At 39.0% G+C, this 18209-nt stretch overlaps 1 protein-coding gene across 1 annotated transcript in view; it reads left to right on the forward strand.

Annotated features, from left to right (window-relative positions):
- Positions 1 to 17803, forward strand: part of LOC132405245 (protocadherin gamma-A10-like) — a 278617-nt gene extending 260814 nt beyond the window's left edge. The window contains exon 6 of the mRNA XM_059989929.1: positions 16396 to 17803. Within this exon, the coding sequence (XP_059845912.1) occupies positions 16396 to 16673 (278 nt within the window). The 3' untranslated portion in view covers positions 16674 to 17803. The remainder of the gene's footprint in view (positions 1 to 16395) is intronic.
- The last annotated feature ends 406 nt before the right edge of the window (positions 17804 to 18209 follow it).

The raw sequence follows: 18209 nt of genomic DNA on the forward strand, positions 1-18209 counted from the left end.
GCTACAATACTTTTCAATCCTTCTGCATTTTGACTTTCAACACATTCCAACCAAAGTTCAATTTGGTTACATCCACAGATTTAGGAATTGAGTTTTTGACTACAAAGTCTAAAACTCCAGTGTCAATTTTGAACAGAGCTGGGTGGGTGATAGGTGCAGAGAGTAATGGTAGATGAGTGGGTTTCTGTAGAAGTCTGTAACAAATGGTGTATCAGAGAGACTATTGCTTGCACCTTTGTTGTATATATAATTAACCTGGATGAGATTGTAACTGGTATAAGTGGTAAGTTTGAAGATAACAAAAAATGGTGTTGTAGATTAAAAGGAAGATCATATTAAAACACAGCAAGAAATAGATAAGCGGGAAAATTGCATGGAATGGATTAAATGAAATTCAGTTTTGATAGGTGCAATGGGATGATGTCAGATGTCGGAACGTCAGATTCTGGTAGTTCATAGAGAGTGAGTGGCAGTATTGTTTACATACGTAGAAACCTTAGAGTGCAAGTCCATAGCTCCCTCAAAGTTGCAACACAGGTGGATAGGATGATGAAAAATGCCTTTGGTATGTGTGCATTCATCACCTGAGGAAATGAGTTTAAGAGATCAGAAGCCATGTTACAGCTGTACAAAACATAATTTAGACTGTACATAGAGTATCATGTACTGTTTTGATCACTACACTACAGGGTAGATATTCTAACAATATAGAGACTGCAGAAAAGGCTCTCCAAGACATTGCCAGGAATGCAGGGCTGCATTTAAAAGTAGAGTTTGGATAGACTGTGTTTCTTTTCACTGGATGGTTGGAGGTTGAGCAGTGACCCTAGAAAGGGTTATAAAATAAAGATGGGAATACAATCAGTGGCCAAGTTATTAGGTACACCTGTACACCTATGCATTATTGCAAATATTTAATTAGCCAATCAAGTGGCAGCACCCCAATGCATGAAGCATGCAGACAATGTCAAGAGAACAGAGCAAACAGAAGAATGGGGAAGAAATGTGATCTAAGTGACCTTAACTGTGGAGTGATTGTTGATGCCATGCAGGGAGGTTTGAGTATCTCAAAAACTGCTGACCACATTGCATTCTATGCTCGGTTTTTTATAAAATGACCACTGAGTGTTGATAAGATAAGTAGAAGGGAATTTAGAACCAGATGCACAAGTTGAAGGTGAGAGAGAAGGATTATAAAGGAGATCTGAAAGATGTTTCCACATAATTGGGTATCTAATAAGTAGTCACAGGAGGTTGTAGAGTGAATTACTATAACAATTATGAGAATGAAATGCAGGACAAGTATGTCGATAAGAAAGGCACAGAGGGATATAAGCCTAATACAGGAAAATGGGATAAGTGTAGATGGTAGTAACAAGAAAACATGTCCCTGATGGTGAAGTTCCTCAATAATGGATGCTGCCTTCTTGAGAAACCACCTTTTGAAGATGTCCTTGATGTGCGGTGGCTTGCACCTATGATGGGGTGATTGAGTCTACAACTCTCTGCAGCCTCTTTCAATGCCGTGATTTCAAAACCTTCAGACAAGGTGGCGATGCAACCAGTTCAAATGCTCTCCATGGTACATCTCACAGAACTTGCAAGAGTCTTTTGTGTCATACCGAATCTACTCAAATTTCCAAATGAAATATAATCACTAATGTGGTTGATTGCTTCAGCATTTTGCGCCCAGGATAGATACTTTGAGATGTTGATGCTCAGGATCTTGAAATTGTGGAGTGACATGGTAAGGGATAGATAAAAGAAATATCCTGGTTCTCCTGGTATAGGGTTAGGCAACAATATCCCATTAAAACTAAGTTAGATCAAAATATTGGTGTAGGAATTCATCACTATTATGTGTGATGGTATATGAAATGTCACAAGGTATTTTGAGTTTCCAAGAGTACCTGGTGAGGATCAGTAAGAGTAGATGGACAGAGTAGTAGGATTTACACAGAATCAAGGAAGCCTTTTCTGTATTTTGGACGTATTGCTAGTCTTTTGAAAAAGAGAACATTGTGGTCCTTGCTTGAATGGAAGCCCATCCACAGCAGTATGAAAGTCAGACTGAAAATAAGAAATGTTGTAAATTCACATTGAGTAAATCTAATGCTTTGACAAATGATATTAATGAGGAAGCATATTAATGTCAGACATCAGAAAGCATTGGAGAGAGTAACACTATATGAAATAGGAGACCAAACAGAATGACTAATAAAACCACTCCTACATGTACTGATGATTTTTTTTTAAAATCACACACTGTTCCTTTGCCCATCTGTTACCCCAGACGCAGCACTGAACTGTTAGCACATTAAACCACTTTACATAGTGCTGTTTATACTATAAATACATGCTAGTATTTATGTAAGGCACGTTTTATTCCATATCCATACTTAATCTCTAACTTACCTTTTATATAATTCTTTATAATTATTGAACTTTATTGCATTTTGTTGCATGTCACACCAACACACAACAGCAAATTCCTTTAATTTATATGGCAAATAAAGTTGATCCTTGATCATTTTCAAAGGTTTCTAAAGCACATTTAATGTCAGAGAAATGTATAATATACTTCCTGAAATGCTTATTCTTTGTAACCATCCATGAAAACAGAGGAGCTCCCCCAATGAATGAATGACAGTTAAGTGTTAGAACCCCAGTCCCCCCCCCAGCTCCCCCTTCCTGCGCATGAGCAACAGTAAGTAACGATCCCCCTCCCCCACCAGCAAAAAAAAAGCATCAGCACCCACCACTCAAGTGTGCAGCAAAACAGCAGCAAAGACACAGACTTGTAATACCCCAAAAACTACTAGTTCATCTGATACTCGACATACCATGGGCTCTCTCTCTCTCCCTAATAAGGGAAAAAGGGGTGTCTCTGTTTCACAGCGAGAGGGAAGACAGAACAAACAGCTCATCAGTTTACGATGTTAAAAGTCTGTGACATTGCTTTTTCTGAGCTGTATGCCCAAAGATCTCAGGTCTCTGGGCACACAGCCATGGACCTTCTGACTCCCATGACATGTTGGTCCTCTGACTCCCACAACACACTGGTCTTCTGATGGGACACTGACCTTCGATCCACCTGTCTCCAGAGCCAGGAGATCTCAAGTCCCCAAAGGCGAGCTAGGCTCTTAGGTCGTGTCCTTGGCATGTCAAATAACGGCCAGTCGTGAAACCCTGAGAGCAGGTCCTATTCCCACAAAGAACTGAAGTTGGCGTGTAACTCCAGGTCAGGGTTTTCAAAAGAACCCTGAAAGGAAAAAATGGAGATATTAAAGGTGGAAAGAGACCTCTTTCCGAAGATGCAAGCAAAGCCATTTAGCGCCATCATGACTAAGCTCTGCCTTCCAGACAACAGATCTGCCAAATGATCATCAATTTTACTTGTTAAGTAACTTTTATCCAGCTTTCACTACCATCCCTAATTGACCCAATCAGTTGGCTTTGCTTGATGCCTTTTATCTGTTGCTACTTGTGCTACTACAGCAACATCCTCAGATACATCTTTTCAGTCAGCTTGGTCCTATAGAGCTCAGTGAAGAACAATATTAACACTGGATTGTCTGTTGAAGGTTTGATTGGATGCCTCAGGCTTTACTTGCTATTCAGGCATGTTTACAACTAGGGCATAGGTCACCAAAAGCAGCTCTGTCCTCGGCCTGTAGCAGGATGATTGGACCTGTGACTTCCACAGACTGGCAGGTTTAACCATATAACTTCATACATCTCCTACGTGAAGATCCCTCCTCACCCAGGGATGAGGTCTTTGGAGCTTCTGTTGGCATTTCTGTCCCTCAAAGGTCCGTTTATTACCTAAGTATGAATGTAGTATACAACTCTGTGATTCCTCTTCTCCAGCTAGCCAAAAAACAAAGAAAACCATGAAAGTTAATCAAAGAGAAACAGCAAACACACTCCACCCGCCCGCACAAAGAACAAGTAGCAACATGATCATCAATCTCCCCTCCCCCTGCATGAAACTCAACAAGAAAATCTGCTCCCAAATCACCCTCTCCATGCACCAAAAGACTACAAAGATGCAGCAAGAACTTTGGCTCCCTAAACCCCTTATGCCCTCATGGGTTTTTATGGGATGAGGTTGTTAACCCCATGCCCAAGCCTCCTCCTTTTGGAGCTGGGCTTGGGACAGTCCACTGGAGAGTTGAATGGAATATGTGGTGGCTTACCTTTCTAAGCAAATAACACAAAACTGATATATTTTCCTTACTTTCTGGCTTAAAGAAAATCTACATCATTTTCAATGTAGGCGGTGAGGAGGATCAGCTCCAATATCACTTTTCAGAACAGTGCAAATAATGACCATGTTTCAACCTTAGAGTTTCCAGTCAGGCAGTTATATTTTTTTTCATTAAATCTATGAAGATTTAATTTCATACTGGAGTATTTATAACTGCTTGAGTTTCTTCCAGCTCAGAGGGTTCATTTTATTGTATTCTGTAAAATGGACTGTACTGATTTTCTTTTCTTCAGTCCATGATATGGCTGACAATCCATCATTATGCTTGAAGTTCTCCAGTATCAGTCTGCTGCAAAAGTTACTTGGCTGTCCAGTGTCTGAAATTTCCCACACAGAGTACATAATTTGCATTCATAATAGAAATCTGTACATACCCAGAAGCAATTTTGGCAAGCGTGAAGTCTTGAGGAAAACCAGAATACTTTCCAAGCATCTGCTGAGTTTACCCTTCTAAAACGTAGTCCTGATGAAGGGTCTCGGCCCGAAACATCGACAGCGCTTCTCCCTATAGATGCTGCCTGGCCTGCTGCGTTCCACCAGCATTTTGTGCGTGTTGCTTGAATTTCCAGCATCTGCAGATTTCCTCGCGTTTGCCTAGCAACACTACATTTCTTGATGCTGATACTATTCACCTCAGTTTGTTTAGAGGTCAAGTTCCCAATATCAGTTCTACGTTTCCAAATAACATAAGCTTAGTCTAATTGATCGATTCACTAAGGCATGCCTTCATTGGAGAGAATATTATTGAGTATGCCATTAAGAATTGATTTTATCAACAAAACCTCTTCTTCATTAAACAATGAAGAACAACTATAAAAAATCATGGTATGTTTTTATAACCACGTAGTCATCATAAGCGATACTGGTAACACCAGTAATTATGGTTTAATTTAGAGTTTGGCCAAAGGAAGGGCTGGATCACTTGAATTGCACATTTTCATTATTAGTTGCTAATCCCATTTGTAGTACACTTATAGAAGTACCAAATCAAATTCATTAGTGATCGCTAAGAAATAATTAACTTTGCTTCAATATTGTAAACTGTGATCAAATTGCATATTTAAGGGTATTTGCTGCTCTAGTGGTCTCCTGCTAGGTCCATGGCAAGCTAGCTCAGATGAAACCTACCTTCGCCATCTGATAGTTTGGATGTTGATCTTCCAAATGAAAGGAAGAAGCAATTAAGTTCAATTTCAGAAGCAACTTCAAATGGGAAAATGCTGCTATGTCACTTTCTTAGTGCAAAATCATTCCAGTTCCCTCTAGGCATTCTAAATATTTAGATCAAACAGATGTAAAAGCCATTGACCATTTTGTCCCACCTCCTGTTTTGAAATGGGTGAAGGCATAAGAAATTTAGATAAGTACATGAGTGGGAAGGGTATGTTCAAGGTACAGTTGATGCAAATAGGCAGAATAACAGTTGGCACAGATTGGCCAAAAGGCCTGTTTCTATGCTGTCATGCCCAATGAACCTATATAACGCATAAGTAGGAAAACAGGATCAGGAGTAGGGCATTTGGCCACTTAATTTGGCCATAATTCCATATGCTCACAGTGCATCTGCACAAGTTTTATCTTGTTTGTGTAAAGTGTTCTCAATTCCATGATCTTTCAAATATTTATGCCTGTCTTCTCCCAGAACACTGCAGCACAGAGAATTCCAGATGTTCACCACCTTCTGTGAGAAGAAGTTCCCTGTGCAGATCAGATTTAAATGAACAGCTCAGCTCTCGTAAAAATGCTTCCTTGGTCACAATTCTTCCACTAATGGGAACATATCAACATCTGCCTTCCATAAGATGTTGCAGTATCAGGCTCCTCATACTTCAGAATTCTTTAGCTTTTGGTGACTGGTAATTTTTGTTAAATTCATAATTATAAAGAATTGAAAGTGGACCGGGTGCAGTATTTGATTGCATAATAGTAATTGTCAGATAGTTCATGGCTCAATAGTTTTCATAAAATACACCATTTTGTCTTCTCAGCAGTTATTTTTATTTACTTAGTGATAGAGTGTGGAATAGTCCCTTCTGGAACCTCAAGCCATGCTGGGCCAGCAACCCCACAACCCCAATTAACCCTGACCTAATCATGAGACAATTCACAATGACCAATTAACCTATCTGGTACGTCTTTGGATGGTGTAGGAATCTGGAGCACCCACTGAAAATCCACCCTTCCACCCTTAGACAGATTAGGAGAATGGGCAAGAAAGTGGCAAATTAAATACAATGGTGGAAAATGCATGGTCATGTACTTTCATAGTAGAAATAAACATGCGGACTATTTTCTAAACGGGAAGAAAATCCAGGAATCTGAGAGGCAGAGGGGCTTGGGAGGCCTTGTGCAGAACACCCTCAAGGTTAATTTGCAGGTTGAGTCAGTGGTGAGGAAGACAAATGCCATGTTAGAATTCCTTTCAAGAGGTCAAGGATACAAGAGCAAGGATGTGATGCTGAGGATTTATAAGGCACTGGTGAGGCCTCACCTTGAGTATTGTGAACAGTTTTGGGCCCCTCATCTGAGAAAAGATGTGCTGGCATTGGAGAGAATCCAGAGGATGTTCACAAGGGTGATTCCAGGAATAAAAGGCTTACCGTACGAGAAACTTTTGATGACTCTGGGTCTGTACTCACTGGACTTCAGAAGGATGAGGAAGGATCTCATTGAAACCTTTTTGAATATTAAAAGGCCTAGATGGAGAAGATGTTTCCCATGGTGAGAGAGTGTACGACAAGAGAGCTCAGTTTCAGGACCTAGGGGCACACTTTAACAGAGATGCGGAGAAATTTCTTTAGCCAAAGAGTGGTGAATTTGTGGTACTTGTTGCTACCTGCAGCAGTGGAGGCCAGGTCATTGGGTGTATGTAAGGCAAAGATTGATAGGTTCTTCATTCGACATGGCAATAAAGGTTACCAGGAAAAGGCAGCGAACTGGGGTTGAGGAGGAGAAAAGACAGGATCAGCAATGATTGAATGGCGGAGCAGACTTGGTGGACCAAATAGACTAATTGTGTTCATATGACTTATGGAGGATGTATAGAAACTCCTTATAGGAAAGTTCCGAAATTGAATTCCGGAACGTCCTGAGCCGTAATAGTGTTGCACTGAACACTATGCTACTATAGAGCTGCATTTTCTTTTGTGAATCTTGGGGAATATTCAACATTGCCAGTTATCTATCAATGATGTATCAGTCTGGAGGGCTAGAGACTCAACTAGTTAGAAACATAAAAAGCCTACAGCACAATACAGGCCCTTTGGCTCACAATGCTGTGCCGAACATGTACTTACTTTAGAAATTACCTAGGGTTACCCATTGCCCTCTGTTTCTCTAAGCTCCATGTACCTATCCAGGAGCCTCTTAAAAGACCTTATTGTACCTGCCTCCACCACTGTCACTGGCAGTCCATTCCACGCACTCATCACTCTCTGCAATAAAAATTAACGCCTGACATGGTTCTATGGTTCTATGACATCTCTTCTGTACCTACTTCCAAGCACCTTAAAACTATGCCCTCTCTTGATAACCATTTTAGCCCTGGGAAAAAGCTTCTGACTGTCCACACAATCAATGCTTCTCATCATCTTATACACCTGTATCAGGCTACTTCTCATCCTCCGTCACTCCAAGGAGCAAATGCCAAGTTCACTCAACCTATTCTCATAAGGCATGCTTCCCAATTCAGGCTCCTCTGCACCCTTTCTATAGTTTTCACATCCTTCCTTTAGTGAGGTGACCAGAATTGAGCACAGTACTCCAAGTGGGGTCTGGCCAGGGTCCTATATAGCTGTAACATTACCTCTCAGCACTTGACTCAATCCCATGGTTGGTGAAGGCCAATACACCTAATGCCTTCTTAACCACACAGTCAACCTGCACAGCAGATTTGAGTATCCTATGGACTCAAACCCCAAGATCCCTCTGATCCTCCACACCACCAAGAGTCTACCATTTATTTGATCTACCAAAATGATCCACCTCACATTTATCTGGGTTGAACTCCGACTGGCACTTCTCAGCCCAGTTCTGCATCCTATCGATGTCCCGCTGTAATCTCTGACAGCCGCCCACACTATCCACAACATCACAACCTTTGTGTCATCAGCGAATTTACTAACCTGTCCCTCCACTTCTTCATCCAGGTCCTTTATAAAAATCACGAAGAGAAGTGATTAGTTATGGAAGTTGTCTTCAGAACTTCAGGCAGGATGCTGTCTGGCCCTACAGCTTTTGCTGGATACATTGTTGTCAGCATTTCTTGACAGAACATAGACCTAATTGATTGGTTAAGGGTTGGTTTATATGATTGGGGAAATTTTCAGTGAAATGTTGTGATGGCACTTCCATCTGAAAATGTTTGTAAATACTTTGACTTGTCTTAAGCATGTGCATGATAACAATTCCAATGTTACTGGGGATGGCATATTCTTCAATCCTCCTTGTCTTGTTAGAAGGCTTCATTTGCACAGTAGCCATTCTGTTCGTACACCTGTACACATGCTTATTAATGCATTTATCTACTTAACCAATCATGTGGTTGCAACTCCATTCACAAAAGCAAGCAAACATGGTTAAGAGGTTCAGTTGTTGCTCAGATGAAACATCAGAATGGGGAAGAAATGTTACCTAAGCAATTTTGACTGTGGAATAATTGTTGGTGCCAGATGATTGTTGTGTATCTCTAAAACTGCTAATCACCTGGGATTTTCATGCAGGTGTTTAGAGAAAATTGTGCAACCCCCACCCCCCCCCCCCCCCAAAAAAAATCCAGTGAGCAGCAGTTCTGTGTCTGAAAATGTCTTGTGAATAAGAGTGGTCAGATAAGATTGGCCAAAGCGGTTCAGGGAACAGTAACTCAAGTAACTCACTGTGCAGAAGAGCATCTGTGTACATGCAACATGTTGAACCTTGAAGTGGATGGGCTACAGTAGCAGGAGACCATGAACATACATCCTGTGGCCACTTTATTGGGTATATGAGTCACCGGATAAAGTGGCCACTGAGTACATTTATGCTCACTGCCCAGTCTCTCTGTTGTTTTGGGTTAAGGTAGAACAAATTCTGGCACTATCTATCCAATTTAGTAGGAAAACAATTACTTGCTAGTAGTCTTGCTGAAGAGCAGAAAGAATTAAAAGGTATCTAATCGATTAATTCTGAGAAGGAACAGCCACAACGGTTTAATTGAATGTGAAACTTGTAAATCCAACTTCAATATACGACTGGTTGGCTAGTTACATTTTACCAGCAGGGAGCTTCGAAACATACTGTGAGATCTGCGTTTGAATTGTCAAGTATTAGCAAAGTAATTGTTTTATTATGTCTAAATAATGTAAATATTCATGTACGTGTTTAGAAAAGTTATATGTTGTTCATTCAAATTCTTTGTTAACATTTGCTATTTTTTCTGACATGTTTGCACCTTGTAATTGTATATTCACAAATGAGTGATAATAACAATAGATTAGGAAATAAGCATGGAGGTCTCTAGTAAAAAAACACTATTGTACTTCCGTACAAAGTTTCCAGAGAGCAGACAAAAATTGTAAAGACCAGGCTGTGAGCAATGATTGCTACAACAATATTGAGCAGTGTGTTACTGAAATACTCAATACTTCTGAAAAATTCACAATCTGCCTGAAGAAAATGGTTGTACAAATGCGTAAGAATGTGAACAGACAGGATTACGAGAGAATTCAAAGAGGCAGAGATAGCATACATAAACCTTGTAATGGGTAGATTGCAGGACAGGGTGCAAGCCGATGTTTGGCTCCATTTCACTGATCAAAGCCCCCATTGTTCGCCAATTAAAGTGATAAGGGAAATTGAAGCATCATAGTGAGTGCAGAGGTTGAGCGCCAGCTGCTTGCTTTTTGATTGGTTGATTGGTTGACCAGATAGGGTAGAGCCTGCCACTGCAGACTGTGTTGTCCATGTTTTTTCTGTGTTTTGGGTTTGGACTTTGGACTATAGTCTCTTTTTCCGTCTTATAGATTTTACATTCTGTGTTTTTTGTGGCAACAACTCAGTGCATTGAGGCAAACAGACTTGGGAAAGAGGTTCTGTTATTCCGACCAGATATCAGAATGGGGAAAAAATGTGATCTGAGAGACTTTGACCATGGAATGTTTCCTGGTACAGTACGGAGTGGTTTGAGTATTTCAGATACTCTTGATTGCCTGGGATTTTCACTCACAGCAGTCTCTAGAGTTATCAGAGAATAGTGCAAGAAACAAAAAACATCCAATGAGCAACATTTCTGAGTGTGAAACTGCCTTGTTAATGAGAGAGGTCAGGGGGAATGACCAGGCTACTTCAAGCTGACAAGAAGGCAGCAGTAACTCAAATAACCATATGTTACCATAACCATGTGCAGAAGATCACCTCTGAATGCACAACACATTGAACATTGAGGTGGATGGGCAACAGCACAAAAGACTATGTACTCAATGGATACTTTGAGGACAGAACATGTATGCAATGGACACTTTATTAGGGTCAGGTCACAGGTTAGATATAGGATCTATGACTGATTAATGTATGGTCATTGGATTCCAACATTTCTGGCTTTTTACTCTATGCTAGGCAGAATCTTTTTTATACTGTGATGTCCACCCACTTCAGTTCTTCCATGAAAGATTATTTAGCACCACTGAAACAGCACAATCTGATCAATGTGATGTTCATACTTCTGTGATGCAGGCAATGCCTGATTCTTAACAGTATAAAGATGGCTGCAGAGCATAAATCTGTTCTACCATCAGATTTAATCCTGGTATACTTAAAGCATTCACAATTCATTGCTCCATCACTGAAATTAGTTTTGAAGTTAATTATTTCTCAACTGACCAGCTTGAGACTTTCTGGTGCATTGTGCCTGTAGCCAATCTTTAACATCTTGGGATTAGTGCCAACAGATTTCCATCAAATTTGTTTTCATGTGTCAAGTTAAAACAATAGTACCATAATTATCCATTTGTTGATTAGGTGTTTAAGATTAAAAAAAAACATGAATATATAAAGCAATTGTACATATTTTAAATACTACAGGGAAAAAGTAAAAATTAAAAACAATATCTATCATGGCAGAGGTAGCCAGTCCCATAAGTAGCAATAGCTAAGTTGGAAATTATGAAACTTTCCCAGAGGCATAGTTAGTAAAAGCAATCTAATATTAAGTGTACAAAACCTTGCCATGCAGATAAGAATGTTATAATCTCTGTGTGGAATTAGCTGAGGCAGCAGTATAAAATTTAAAATAACAAAGGAGGAGGGAAACTAATCATCAGTAGACATCCAGAACAATGGTCGAACAATGCCAATACTGAAGCAAGTGCTGGAAATCTGAAATAATAATAGAAATGCTGGAAATACTCGGCAGGTCAGAGAGCATCTATGCAGTGAGAAATGGACTTAAAGGTTCACGATGAAGATTTTTCATTAGAAATAGGCATTCATGTATCTTATAATGTGGCCACTGTTCATGGTCTTCTGCTGCAGCCCATCCACTTCAAGGTTCAACGTGTTGTGCGCTCAGAGATGTTCTTCTGCACACTGTGGTTACAGCACTGTTGCAGTCACCTTGCTGTCAACTTGAATAAGTTTGGCCATTCTGTCTGAGCTCTCTCATTAATAAGGTATTCTCACTCACAGAACTGCCATTCGCTGGATTTTTTTGTTTTGTTTTTTGCTCCATTCTCTGTAAACTCTAGGGACTGTTGTGCATGAAAACTCCAGGAAATCAGAAGCTTCTGAGATACTCAAACCATCCCATCTGGCATCAAAAATTATTCCACAATAAAAGTCACTTAGATCACATTTCTTCCCCATTCTGATGTTTGGTATGAACAACAACTGACCCTCTTGACCATCTCTGCTGCTGTAGGATGGGCCAATTAGATACTGACATTATCAAGCAGGTGTACAGGTGCACCCAATAAAGTGGCCGCTGAGTGTAATTTAGAGAAACAATCTGCTTTGCTGTTCCTGAAGAAATAATCCAATGTAAAATGGTTTCATGGTATTATCACTGGCTGTTTATTCACTAAGAGTCACCAGCATGTTCAAGTTCAAGTTTAATTGCCGTTCAACCATACATGAATACCCATGAATACAGCCAAACAAAACAGCATTTCTCAGGGACTGAGCATGTCATATTCTTACTGGAAGCTGTATTCACCCTCATTAGAACAGCAGCATAAAAAAGAGATGGTAAAGATAGGATGCCAGATACTCCTTCTCTGTGGGTGTGCTGCTATTGTTAAATGCTTAAAAGTCCTGACAACACTGGTAGCTAGCACAGCACTATCACCAAAGCCAGGAGTAGCAGAAGGAGTGAATTGTACTTGGATCAGCATGGGCTTTAATTAAACTGAATGGCAGCCTCTTCTGTGGGTTGGGGGAGAATGGAGAAACTGGAATGCCCTAAGCTGCCTCTGTAAAGAACTGAGATGTTGAAACAGACCTATGTGTCAATACATAAAATTGCCAGTTGTGGCAAAAGAAATTTCATGCAACCATTTTTCTGTTTGCTGAAAACTGGTGGAGAGGCCAGATTTAGAATCAGGGCCAGGTTTAGTATCATTAACATATGATGTGAAATTTATTGTTTTTTGGCAGTAGTAAAGTTTAACATAGATTACGATAAATAATATTCCTTGCAATATAGTACAATATTATACAACATGATATTATATGTATTACTTAATACAATATAGGAAGAGTGCAAAAAGAGAACAAAAATATTGAGGTAGTGTTAGTAGACCATTCAGAAATCTAATGGTGAAGGGGAAGCAGTTGTTCGTAAAGCATTGAGTGCATATCTTCTGGTTTCTGTATCTCCTTTATCATGGTAATAATGAGAAGAGGGCGTGGCCTGGGCAGTGGAGGTCCTTAATAATGGATGCCACCTTTTTGAAGATTTCCTTATTGCTGGGGAGTCTAGTGTCCATGATGGATCTTACTGCGTTCACAACCATCTGCCATTTTTTCTCATCCTGTTCCATAGCCCCTCCTTACCAAAAACTGATGCAACCAGTTAAAATGCTCTCTTTTGCAGAAATTTGCTCATATATAGTCTGTGCCTTTGCCAAGGTTAACTCACAAGCTTTGTATCGTATATTTCAATTGAAAGATTTGACTTTGGTGGAAGAACAAAAGAGGTAAAAGTGTGCTGGAGGTTTTTTTTTATCGTGCTGTTTGTGTTATGGGAAAATGACTAATTTACATGACACTCATGATATTGGAAGGCAGATTCAGCATAAGGGTTATTTACACCAGTTCATATCCAGTACTGGAAACTGAAATCAGTTACTTTGGTGCTCCAAAAATTGCACTAAACCATGATACAAAGTATGCTGGATCTGTCTAAATATCAGTTGTCTGTGCAGATGAAGTCAAGTTTTGTCAGAGGGTGTGGAGGAAGGGATAAGATTCAAATTGCCCATCAGTGGCTGGCATAGTTACGTTCAGAGTAAATTTTGCTCAGTTTTTGAATGTCTATTGAACCTCATTTTTTAATTATATATTATTTCTGTTTTTGCACGAATTTTAATTTATTCAAAATACGGATACTGTAATGGATTTACTTTTTTTTTTGAACTTTTTTTCTTTTATGTTATATATTGCATTGAACTGCTGCTGCTAAGTTAGCACATTTCACAACGCATGCCGGTGATAATAAACTTGATTCTGATTCTGATCGGTAAATTGGTTTATTAGCACAACACTGAGTTACAGTAAAGACTTTGTGTTATATGCCATCTCTACAATCATTTCATCACAGCATTGCATTGATGTAGTACAAGGAAAAGCAAAAACAGAATACAGAATACATTGTTACAGTTTTAGAGAAAATGTAGTTCCATAGGACAATAAGTCACGAGAACATAAGGAGAAGGATTGTGAGGTCAAGAGTCCATTTTATTGCAATAGACAATAGGTGCAGGAATAGGCCATTCGGCCCTTCGAGCCAGCACTGCCATTCAATGGTCATGGCTGATCATCTACAATCAGTACCCCGTTCCAGTCTTCTCCCCATATCCCTTGACTCTGCTATCTTTAAGAGCTCTATCTAACTCTTTCTTGAAAACATTCAGAGAATTGGCTTCCACTGCCTTCTGAGGCAGAGCATTCCATAGATCCACAATTCTCTGGGTGAAAAATTTTTTCCTCAACTCTGTTCCAAATGGCCTACCCCTTATTCTCAAACTGTGGCCTCTGGTTCTGGACTCTCCCAACATTGGGAACATGTTTCCTGTCTCTAGTGTGTCCAATCCCTTAATAATCTTATATGTTTCAATCAGATCCCCTCTCATCCTTCTAAATTCCAGTGTATACAAGTCCAGTTGCTTCAATCTTTCAAAATGTGACAGTCCCGCCATTCCAGGAATTCACCTCATGAACTAGACTGCACTCCCTCAATAGCAAGAATGTTGTTCCTCAAATTTGGAGACCAAAACTGAACACAATACTCTAGGTGTGGTTCACCAGGGCCCTGTACAACAGCAGAAGGACCTCTTTGCTACTATTCTCAACTCCCCTTGTTATGAAGGCCAACATGCAATTGAGGACTGCTCATTAATCTTAAAATAATGAATGCTGTCTTTAAGGTTGGTGCATGTTTTCAGGCTTTTGTACAATAAATTACGTCCCTGTGTCTTTATTGTGTTGTCCAACATTTTCCTATGATAGTTGCTCTCTCTACTCCCCTTTTCTGTCCCTCTCCCTCTCATGTATGTTGCTTCCCTCTGCTTATTCATGCTCCTCATTTCCTCTACCACTTTTCTTTTGGCAACAAATTGAAAAGTAAGCAAAAATTGTGGCTGCTGGACTTCTGAAAATGAAAAGCTGAAGATGGTGGAAACACTCAGCACATCAGGTAGCATCTGTGAATCGAAAAATCGTCAATGTTTCAGGCCTTGGGTTCTGAGAAATCGTCTAGCATCTGAAAGTATCTTTCTCTTTCCAGAGATGTTGCCTAACCAGCTGAGCAGTTCCAGCAATTTCTGTTTTTACAATAAAATGAGGAACTGATTGGTCATTGCACAAGACTCCAAAACGATGAAAGAGCTCTGTTCAGTCAACATTTTATGCATTCATCACCCTATCCTTTTGTCCTTTATTCGATAATTTCTGTACTTGTCAGCAATACCAACACCCCATAAAACAAATGAACAGAAACTACAAAGCAATTTAGTTGATCATTCTTGTTTGAGGGATGGCATGGTGCACAAATTATATATTGTATTTTCCTAAAATACAGCAATGAATTTATTCTACGGTAATTATTTGATAGTAAGGATCCTGTAGGGCATTCTGGAGAAATCAAAAATGCCATACAAATGCAATTCATTTCCTTCCTAATTAAAAATAGGCATGCAACAGAAAAATTAGTGCAGAAAAAAATGCCTGAAGTGAGTTTTCTATGGATGACACATTTTTAAATCTGAGAAGAAAATAATGAATGTAGCTGTAGGCCAAGGCCTTGATTATGTCAAGATAAGGCATGACTAGGCACAAATGGAAAATCGAAAATGGCAGGGAATAATTGGTTCAGATAAATAAAATTAAGTTCAAACATGAACTAAGTTGAGATTTTCTTATCTCCAAACTTTTAAAGAGACCATAAATGTGGCATAAAGGTACAATTAATCTACCACACAAGAACATCTGCATCTTTACAATTAAACTGTAGGAAATTAGAAGTGAAGCATAACTTGGATGTTTCATTGCTTTGCATAGTTAATTTATGTTATATGCATGCTAATGGACAATATTAATTCATGAAGCATAGATAATAGTAGCTGTAATGGGGCATTGACAGGAATTTTTGAAAGGATGAGAAATGACAGAAAAGAGAACATCAAGTACAGGAGATCGAAAGGACAAAACTATCAGTAAATGCAGCAGTGCATATATTGGAAAAGTCAAGGATAATGGTTGGTAGATGAATAGGCAACAGAAATGAAAATACTGAATAGAGATTTGTCCATGGTTGGTGATAGTAAATATATGCTCATCTTCCAGATGCATATCTATAAATACATTCTACCCACATTTAGAAACCAGATATAAAGATATTAAATAATAATTATATCCATGCATTGTTCATTCAACAGATATGGATTACATTAAAACATCTCCAGATCTTGAAGACGGTATACCAAGTTGGGCTCCCAGGTATGCATCACAGAATGTTGAAACCATGGAACCTGATGAGTATCAGTCTAACATCTACATGGGCGGTAGCCCGGTCATGCTCTCCAGAATGCAGGACAAAGATGTCAAGCAGGACCGGCAACATTCCGCCTCTTCAACAAAAAAGAAGAAGAAGCGCACTAAACGCTCAGAAAAACGGGAAAGTAAAAGTACCACCGAGGAGCCTCAAAACGAGTAATGCCTCTTGTTACATTAATCTGAGTACTCTCAGTATCCAAGTCAGATCAGCAGAGTAGACACAAGCATTCTGTAAATTAAATCTAAAGTCACATTTGGAAGAGATATTGTTGTGTGTACTCAAATGCTAACTTGTTGTCTTGGATGTTTTATAATAATTTTAGTTCAATGCTTTTATTTAGCTTGGCTTTATTTCTTCTGTCAGGCAACATTCACTTGTATGTTCAACTGTAAATGCACGGAAAGTCGATCGCAAAAACAAGTTACAAATGATCTATAAAAAGTAGCATTTTGCTAATATGTGAAACTAAGACAATGCCCATAATGAAAATGTATTTTCAGTTTACATGCCCTTCGTGTCATAACTTAGGGTCTGACTACAGAACAGATTAACCATATTAAGATGATAAATTATACACATCATTAATGGATATTGATCATTGATCACCTGGAGATGCAATCTAGATTGACTAGAACTGGGTGAAAACAAATGTGCACAAAAACTGTAATCTGTATTAAGCAGTGATTACTTCCAGTGCCAACAGAAGCAGTTTTATTCCACGGGAATTTGAATGTAGCAATTCTTGAATTAATGCATGTCATGCCAAACTAACAGTTGCAGTTTCTTCATGTCCCAACAAATTGGGAATTAATATTGAAGAACAGCATGTACACACCATTATTTTTATGGTATATAAACAGCTGACAATGGGGTATATTTTTCTCTCTGTTCAAAATTGAAGAAAATAATGTAACTAAACAGATTTTACATCATGTGGAAAGATTAGTGAAATAATTTTCTTTAAATTTGTAAGCAGAGCAAAGTACATCACTGTGCATCTAACAAAATGTGGATGAAACAATAAACCGGCTTCAGCTGCTCATCTGGACTAAGTCAGATTGTTACTGCTTAATATTTGTCTGAATCATGTTGTGCATTTGTGAGATCAGTAATAACAGAGATACGTAATTTTCTCCAATCACCTGCGGCAACTATGCATTTTTGTTAAATTTGTACCAAAGGTGGCTTTCCTTCTCAATGACATCTAATGTAATCTTTTATGCTTAGTCTATTTTCAGATGTATTCTGTTTTTTGCATGTTTAAGTAAACGTGACCAGGACAATCTTTATTATGGATGTGGTTATTAATGTCTAAACTTTTCATTACTTACTGTGCAGCTTTCTTCACACAGATAATCACTCTTTATTCATTGCTCGATGAGTAAACATTTTCTCTTTTATCTACTGTTAACAATTATGTGAAAAAGTAAATTGAATGCATTAGTTCAGTTGCAGTTGGTAGTTTCGTCAATACTAGGGAACATTGCCAGACAGTCACTGAATTAAAAAAGAGCTTAAAGTACTGAAAACAGTCAGCTGTTCAAGCAACATCTGTGGACAGAGTAACAAAGATACTGTTTCAAATGAAATACTTTTCATTAGAACTTGGAAAGGGAAAACACAAGTTAGTTTTAAACTGCAGAGTGTGACAGAATAATTGATAGAACAAAAGGAATATCTCTGATCAGGTGAAGT

Source organism: Hypanus sabinus, chromosome 15 (assembly GCF_030144855.1).
Source record: "Hypanus sabinus isolate sHypSab1 chromosome 15, sHypSab1.hap1, whole genome shotgun sequence".
Classification (NCBI taxonomy): domain Eukaryota; kingdom Metazoa; phylum Chordata; class Chondrichthyes; order Myliobatiformes; family Dasyatidae; genus Hypanus; species Hypanus sabinus.